This window comes from Camellia sinensis, chromosome 12 (genome assembly GCF_055761805.1).
Source record: "Camellia sinensis isolate YWXY chromosome 12, ASM5576180v1, whole genome shotgun sequence".
Classification (NCBI taxonomy): Eukaryota; Viridiplantae; Streptophyta; class Magnoliopsida; order Ericales; family Theaceae; genus Camellia; species Camellia sinensis.
The window spans coordinates 34,736,974-34,746,134 of record NC_138972.1 but is presented as its reverse complement, the minus strand read 5'-3'; the positions used below and the strand labels follow the sequence as shown (position 1 = coordinate 34,746,134).

The following is a 9,161-nucleotide window of genomic DNA, read 5'->3' as shown; positions in this document are numbered from 1 at the left end:
GGGCGTGCTACGTCACTGGGCGCCACCCCACTGGGCGCATGGAGCATGGTTGAATTTTAAATTAGCTAGCATTGTTGTTTTGGAAAAGGCCTGGTCTGTATCTTTTTATTCTTAAGCCTCTCTTCTCACATCACACCCTTCACCGTTCCTGTCCCCATCACCATCACTCATCGGCGATTTATCGACTTAAGGCAAGATTCGCAGACGAATAGAGTCTTGGTTGGCGAGATCCACTCACACGACCCAAGGTAATTTTCAACTTCTTTCTTCAATATCCTAATTTTGCAAACTGCAATTTTGATTTTCCAAAACCCTAATTTTGAATACCCTTTTGTGAGTTTGAAACCCTGATTTGTTAATTTATTCAAGATGCTATTTGTGAATTTCTGAATGAAAGTGGCTGTTTACCTGTGTAAAATTTGCTCATATATATAAGGAAATGGTTGTTTAACCTTGTGGAATTGTGTTTGTTGCCCAAAACCGTAACAACCGCACCGAACCGTTTGTCCCCGGTTTATATGTTTGTCTCAGTCTGTTTGGTTCCCAAAATTATAAAACCAAATGAATCAGTTTGGTCCAAAATCTGGAAAAAAATTGGTCCCAACTGCACTCATTTCACCCCGAAAACCAATCACTATGATCACTTTCACTAGCAGCCAGCACTGATGTCTCTGTCTTTATAGGTTTTATTCAAATTCTTCCCTTGGCATTGAATTTTCTGTTGAAGAGAAATGGCCGATGAAGCAAACAGAACTGTATGTCTCTCTCTCTCTCTCTCTCTCTCTCTATGTGTATGTATATATATTTATGTATGTATAGTTGTCTGTATACGTTTAGAGTTTTTAGTTTGAGTATATTTGATTATATTTTTCATATATTGAATTTGTGAACAGGCGTTTATGGAGATTCAAGGTCGCATGATTGAGACTACTGGGAAATTGAAGCAGGTGAGATACCCTCTTCTGATTCCTCTATGTGTTTGTTTGTATCAATGCAAATAGCTTTGTCATAAACGTATGCACCTCATAAGAACACCATCGAAATTGGTAAGTTTTACCACAAAATGGATAACTTTTCTCATAACAAAAAATATAAGTTTTACCATAAAGTGGTATAACTTTGGCATTCATAATTTGGAAGTGCACACAATAAATTCATCTTTTGTATCTTTTATCACAAAGTGTCATAACACATACCACAAAAAATTGTAACTATCACCACAAAAAATCGTAGCTTTCTTACGATGTGCTCCTTTTTAGGGGTGCACATAGCAGCCTTTCTCTAATCCTTAATGTTGGAATCCTCTCATAAACAGTGGCAGCTTCATGATTTCTTTCTAGGTTATTCATCCTAAAGAGATCCTATATCAATTATTAACACATAAATTTTAATGATCGATTTACAAAAAGTTCATTGATTGAAATGTGTAAATATGTGTGTGTGTGTGTGTGTGAAAGTATTTTGGATTGTGTATAAAATTATTATGTTTTTTATTTTTTGACATTTTGATTTCCTAAATAATAGCCTACTGAGCTTGTCATTAGCATGACTCATAAAATTGAATGCAATCAATTATCTTATAAGACTCTTATAATGCAGAAAATAACTCAATAAATGATCTGTTAATAAATATATAAATTATAGTTTTGGTAGAATACACACTGAATGTAAGATAAGAAGGGCGTGAGAGAATTGAAAGAAAAGAGAGAGAGAGACACCTAGAGAACAAATTGAAGGGAGGGAAGAAAAAAAGGGAGAAAATATCAATCATGTATGAGTGTGACATGGTATCTACTTTACAGTAGTGCTATATTTCTTTAATTTTTTATTATAATTTATTTATGGTCTTGTTTGACACACTTACAATGATTGAATATTAATGGAAACTTGTGCATCCTTAAAAAGGGGCATAGTGTATGCACCCACGCATAACATACATAACTTAACCACAATATCTCATAACAAACACCACTACATGTCTCAACTTTTATCACCAAAATGGTTCGTAACATTTCTCACTACAAATGGTTCGTAACATTTACACCACATTGTTCATAACATAACCCGAACATTCATAACATAACCACAATGGTTAGTAACTTTCTCTTTAGGGGTGCACATCATAGATTCGCAAATTCATAGATTCAACACAAATTGGCAGGATACACACCACAAATATTCATAACTTTCACCACAAAAATTCACAATTTTCTAATGATAAGGGTGGTGCTTAGTAAAACACTTTAATTTCGTAGTTATTTTCAAATCTTTTTGATTTATGAGTTAGATGATTGTGTTTATGTGCAACCTTGAATTATTTGTCTGATATAATATTGGTGTTTGTTGAGAAGGAACATGATAATTTGCTGGTGGAATGTGATAGTTTGCTTGCATCTTAAATTCTTAGTATGTATAAATGTAGTGTAAGTTGAAACTTGGAGTATAATTCATTGTGTAGCTAAAATGCTTATGTACTAGTCAACAAATATGTGAAACAATTTTTCAGTATAGTTTTGATGAGAGGTCCTTACAGATGTGCTGCCATGTTTACCTGTTTGCATCTGATCATGTTAATAATGTTTACATCATGCATGAAGAATATATTGTGAAATTTTGTGTCTTGGCTTATATTTCTATTTGACTATCTATACTACTGCCCAGGTTTTAATGAAAATGTGCTAATTCCATATCATTGTGTATTATTCACTGGCTATAAAAAGATTATAGCACTTGTAGATCAATCTGTCGGTGCGGTTGTGTGAATTTGCGTCTATTGTTGTCATATTTTGATTCATGGCATGGGGTTAATATTTAACATGTACCTTTCTTGATTTTTGATTTTGACATTCAGTAGCTAAATTAATTTATAGCATTTGAAGAATGAGATCATTCTTAAGTTTTAAACTTAATTAGGGAATCCTTTACTTGCAGGTTCAGAACCAGATGCGAAACAAAGAAGGAGAAAAGAAGCGCGCTTATTTAACTTTAGATGAGCTGCGGCAGTTGTCTGATGATACAAATACATACAAATCTATAGGTATGGAAATGGAACCATAAGCTCTCATATAATTGCATGTTTACAGTTGCAAACTAGCCTCTCTATGGTACAACCTTTTCAACCTAGTATGCTATGTGATTGGCCGTCCAATCTCTTGACCAATTGTGAATGGTTCCACCATTGCTGATATACTAGTGTATTGTATGCCATCTTGAGACAGCATTCACCCAACTAGTGCCCATGCCTTCTGTATTCCTTATTGATTTGATCTATGTTGAAAGTCAATTTATTTCATTTAATATCAATATTTTTCTTGTTTTACAGGGAGAACGTGAGTGCTCGACAACCTGTACATACCCATTAATAATTTTCTTTTAGTCCCGATTCTGATTCATGATTTCCCTTCATGGGTTTGTTTGTTTGTTTTTACCCTACTTTTCTTCGAATTTCTATGAATCGCTTTTTCTTCCCATTAAATATTGGCCAGGTTTGTTTTAGAGCCCAAATCAGTTTTAATGGAGGAACAGGAACAAAAGCTCAAGGGTAGCGAAACTGCTATTGCTTTCTTGCAGGTGTCCTTTCTTGTCTATTCTTTCTTTGTTCTTGTCTTCAGCATACTGGCATGCATCATTATTATGCAAAATTGAAGTTATCAAATGTGTTCTCACCTGTGTGTAATGTATGTGTATATGTACCCATCTATTACATTATGTTTTGCCTTTCGGTAATGAGCTCAGAGATCTTCATTTTTGCTAACAATACTGGTTAAATAATGTCAACATTTTGATTAATTGATCTTTAAGTGGAATTGAAAAAGATTGGGAATCCATTGCATCATGAATCCATGTTGTTGTTGGGTTGTCTTTTTATTTACCTTTGGATATTTTGTGTGTGCATGGGTAACTGACGTTCATATACTCCTTTTGGATTTTTTTATTTTTTATATTTATTTAATTCTTTTTTTGTTCATTGAATTTTAGTTTTCTATCTTGAATTACAGGCCTCTAAGGAGTATTTGGAAAAGCAGATGGTAGAAGTGCAGAACAACCTTAGGGAGCTGTTACAGCAAGATCCCGGTCTTGCTCATCAGATAATGTCAATGTCAGTGTAATGTGAAACCCTATTTTCTGAAAATTCTCTTGTATTACTTTCTTTTTGATTGTTTCCTTTCTCTTTCACATGTCAGCTAAAACAAAGAGAGTTTGCTCTGTTGAATGCTGCAAGCGAACCAGCTTTAAAAATCTAAATAATGTCTTCAAAAAAAGTTGTTACCTTTTGTTTTCCCTATGCTAGTAGTTTATTATTGCTTGGCAAAACTGTATCTTCCTCAGCTTTTCGCCATACTGGACTGTGACCTTATCATAACATTGCCAAGAATTCCCTTAGAGGCACTCACATTCTCATTCACTGTTTTAGAGGATAATTCTATTAGTACTATTTATTTTATTTTATTTGCTGCTGGTTAGTCAATGAATTAAGTAAAGATGTCACTTCAGCTTGTAAATGAAGTTTATACAAACTTTATTTGAAATAAGAAACAACTTTGCCGATGCCCAGTTCTGCCTCTGCTGTTAGGGCCCCTTCACTCTCCCTTGCCAACAAACAACAATGTTCTCCCCTCTCCTTACTAGTGACCACACACACACACCACCATGACTGGCACAACCTGATTTCTTTCTTGGGCAAACTAAAATAAGAAAGAATTGGTTCCCAGTTCCCACTTCCATAAAGATAGTAAGGAGAAATAGGGCACATGATGGGGCCTTGCCTGGAACAAAAGTATTTTGGGAACAACTCAGAAATTGAGAAAAATCAATCTGCCTTGCCAGGAACAAAAATCATTTTGGAACCCTTTTTTTTGTTTTTGGGTGGCAAAAAAGAGAAATTCATTGATAGAGATAAAGATGAAAGAGTTTAAGCATCCATACAATATCATAAAGCACTCAATACAAAATAACATAAACAATAACACAAACAAAAGCTAAACGTAATCGCCAAAGCCTCCATAGCTAAATTCCTCTTCATCCATTATTAAAAGGGAAAGAAGTATTGCTTTTCGCATGAATTTTTGAAAAGCAGCAAAACTAGCGAAACGGAGGGCTTGCGAGATCAACCGGCTATTCCCTAGTGAGATTCTGCAAATATTGAAAGAATGAACTAAAATGCAGAAATCAAAAAACAATGGGGCTGCTGTGGTTTTGAATTCTTTATTGTTCTCCAGCTGTTTGAAAGAAAGGTTGAGAGTTAGTAATGATATTAACATTTACAAAAGAGTGTTCTTAGGCCCATTTGAAGGCAGCAATGGCTGCTGTTATGTGAGCACAAAGCCTTTGAACAATAATTTTCTCGAATAAAGAACCCACAGAACAGTTACTAAGATTGAACACAACTTCAATCCCCACCACTGGATCATTATTGTTCCAAACGACACCGCAATGTATGTCAAAGGCAAACAAATTATTCTCCTCACAAGTTGCATTGGTTTCAAACAAAGTTAGGGTTGAATGCAAGGCTCAACTAAGGGTTGGTTTGGGAATAAGCTATTTTAGTAACTTTTTGACTAAAGCAACTAGTATGTTTGGAATATTTTTTGGCTTTTTAGGAAAAAACTTGCAAAAAATATAGAAAAAATGAAATCTTTGACTTTTTTGTATAGTTCTTTGGCTTTTTAGTTTTTTTATTGACTTGTTGACTATTTGACAATTATAAGTTGTTCCCAAACCAAGCCTAAAAGTTGGGGTCAGCAAAGAGATTATGAGAAGAGTTAGTGAATGCTTGTGAAAGGGAAGAGTAAAGGATGTTAACTTAAAGCATAAGTTGCATGGGGTTCTGTTTTTTCAAAATCAAATACAATCTTATTCCTAGCATCCCAAATGATCTGCAATATGCAAGAAATTTGGAGTAGAATATATATTTGTTTAGGCCTGCAACTAAAGGCAAAATTAAACCGAAAACCCAACCAATAGGACAAAGAAGATGACTGGATTGTTGAAGTTAAAAAACCAAACCTGAGAACCAAACCAAATTGGTCTAACAAAATCACAAAAAAGAAATATGTGAATGGAGGTTTGAATGTGCCTAAGGCAAAAAGGACAGAAGATATCTCCGTTCCAAACCCTACTTGAAAGAAGTTCACGGAGAGGAAGACAATCATAGCAGATTTGCCACGAAAGGAATTGTATTTTGAAAGGAATTGGGATAGACCGAAGTTTGTCCCAAGTAAAATTCGGCGAAGAGGTGTGAATAGTGGAGGAGGGCATTAAATCATAAGGAGAAGAAGAAGATGAAGAGGAAGGAAATATCTCTTGATGCTTCCAAATTAATAAGAAGATGATATGCTGAGAGTGAAGTCCCCTTGAATGAGAGAAGCCCCAAATGAGTATCAGGAAATTCAAATTGTGAGAGAGGAAGAGAGAAAATGAGCAAAACAATGGGAGGAAAGAGAGAATTTTTTTAGAGGGACATTCCATTTATTTTGCTCCAAACGAATAAGATTAAACACAGAGAGAAGTGAAGCTGAATCTGAAATCTTATTTTTGAGAAGGATGGGGGTAGGTGCTGGAATCCAATAATCATTCCAAAGAGAAATATTGTGGCCAGTCCCAAGTTGCCATTGAAGTCCAAGTAGTAAAGTTGCTTTGCCAAAATGGATGCTCTTCCAACTTGAAGAATTGGAAGCAGAAGACTGAACAGAGATAAAAGGGGAAGAATGACAGTATTTGGCTTGAAAGAAATGAGAAAAGATAAAAGTTGGGCATGATAGAATTCGCCAACATTGTTTTGCCAAATGTGCCTGGTTAAAAAATCTGGAGTCTCTCACACCAAGACCACCTATGAACTTGGAAAGCAAATGGAATCCCAATTCTTCCAATGATAGGATCAATGAAGAGGATCACCAAACCACAAAAAGTGTAGGGAATAGAAGAAATTTGATTGCAAACATAATGTGGAAAACGATAGATGGACATATAATATATAAGCATGAAAGAAAGGACAGACTTTATTAGGGTGAGTCTTCCAACTCTATTAAGAAGAATAGACATCCAACCTTAGCACCTTTTTTGGACCTTGTGAACAATCTCTCGAAATATTTCCTTCCTATGACTCACAATGTCAAGTTCAACACCCAAGTATTTTCCAAATTGAGAAGAGAGAGAGAGTTTGTGGAAGTTAATGACTTACCTGACAAAAACAGTATTTGTCAAGAATGTGCTTCAGATTTTAGAAACCAGTAGTGATTTTGAAGAAAAGAAAGCTATCATCTGCAAAAAGAAGATGATAAATTTGGGGGGCTGTCCTAGAAATCTTAATTGACTGGAAATCAACATTGAAGAAAAGATATCAGCACATGGGACGAAGAGATACGGAGAAATTGGATCGCCTTGGCGAAGACCTTGCTTGGGGTGGAAAAGGGGGTGTAAGAGCCATAAATGAGAATAGAGTAGGAGACTCTGGAGACACATTGCCTGATCAACTGAATCCATTTCAAAGGGAACTTGTAGAGATGAAGAACTTGTTCTAAGAAGTCCCAACCTTAGTTGCACGAAGCGGGGGCTGGAGTGGGAGCGGGAGCGGGGAATCGTGAGCTGATAGAAGTTTCTTAAGTTGGGAGCGTCTCGGGGAGCGATAATATATATATATATATATATATATATATTTTAATGCACATTAGAAGTTTTTTTATAAATATTTTTATTTTAATATACATTAATTATTTTATTTATTTATTATATTTTTTAAATAATGTATTATTGTTAATTTATTTTTTTATTTTTAATTCATATATATTATAAATAAAAAATTATAATAGATAAGGAATAATAAATTATGTTAAAATAAATAAAAAGAAAAATTAGATATTTTATTTTATAATTTTTTTTATTATATATGGTTTAATTAGATTTCTTTTAAATAATTGAATGATTTATTTTATTTATTATATGTTAAAAGTTAAGAAATAATAATTTACAAAAATTATTATTAGATATGATATTTTAAGAAATAATAATTAAATATTTTTTTATTATGTATATAATATATGATAAATTATATATCATTATATGTATTATATATCATATATGATAAATTATATATATTATATATTATATATGATCTATCTAGACGAAGAGAGAGAGAGTTAAGAACAACGAACAGAGATGAAGACGCAGAGAAGGAGAGAGAGAGAGAGAGAGAGAGAGAGAGAGAGAGAGAGAAGCACAGAGAGAGTGACGAAGACGAAGACGAAGACGATCGAGAGAGTGACGAAAATGATCGCGAGAGTGACGAAGATGATCGAAGCCCTTTCTCCTCTCATGTCCAGGTCGAAGGTTAGGGTTTCTCTCTCTCTCTCTCTCTCTCTCTCTCTCTCTCTCTCTCCTTTACGATCCCATCTTGGACTGAATTGCGTTTCTCTCTCCACAGAAACGCGATTCTTATACGTTTCTTTCTAGGAATCGCAGAATCGCGATTCTTACTGAGAATCGCCACCTAGTTGCACGATTCCTGCAACTAAGGTCCCAACGTATTCTATCAAAAGCCTTGCTCATGTCAAGCTTCAAGGCAACATAAGAAGATTTAGTGTGCTTTTTAGTGCGAACGAAATGTGTGAGTTCTTGAACCATAGAGATATAATCGGAGATGATTCTTCCTGGAATAAACCCATTGTGGAAGGAGGAAATGAGTGAATCAATGACTAGTTTAAATCTATTGGCCAAGACTATGGATATTATTTTGTAAAGCACATCGCAAAGGCTAATAGGTCCAAACTGATCAATTGATTCAGGGTTTTCCACTTTAGGAATTAGGGTGATAAAAGTACGACTCACCTCTCAAACTGTTAGGGGCTGACCCAAACCCCTACAATTCCAATACAATAGCTTCATGGATTGGGGGGGGGGGGGGGGGGTAGGATTGTTTAGGGACAACCACCAAAAGCCCTAAGAAAGTTGAAGCAAGAGTAAAATTTGAAGATTGAGAGATTGCATGAACAAAAGCTTCATTTTGAAATGGAAGACCCTCAACATTCATGAAATCTAGAGTGCCAAGATCAGAATCAGAGTTATCTTGACAAAGAGGGGCACAAGTAGCTAAATAGAGATAAGTCATACTTGGAGGATTATCCATTTCATTAGTAGGGACAAATTTAGATCTCTTACCCCCATTT

General features: G+C 34.8%; 1 protein-coding gene across 1 annotated transcript; it reads left to right on the top strand.

Annotated features, from left to right (window-relative positions):
• PFD1 (PREFOLDIN 1) lies at positions 1–5,970 on the top strand. Its single transcript, XM_082898353.1, has 7 exons — positions 1–248; positions 684–755; positions 894–947; positions 2,932–3,037; positions 3,323–3,329; positions 3,486–3,570; positions 3,999–5,970. Exons 2-7 carry the CDS (start codon positions 732–734, stop codon positions 4,107–4,109), a joined length of 387 nt encoding a protein of 128 aa, XP_082754479.1. The 5' UTR covers positions 1–248; positions 684–731; the 3' UTR covers positions 4,110–5,970.
• The last annotated feature ends 3,191 nt before the right edge of the window (positions 5,971–9,161 follow it).

Coding starts and splice junctions, on each gene's coding strand:
- PFD1 (XM_082898353.1), top strand. CDS start 732: ATGGCCGATGAAGCAAACAGAACT. Junction 756..893: donor CCGATGAAGCAAACAGAACT/GTATGTCTCTCT, acceptor ATTTGTGAACAG/GCGTTTATGGAGATTCAAGG. Junction 948..2,931: donor CTACTGGGAAATTGAAGCAG/GTGAGATACCCT, acceptor CTTTACTTGCAG/GTTCAGAACCAGATGCGAAA.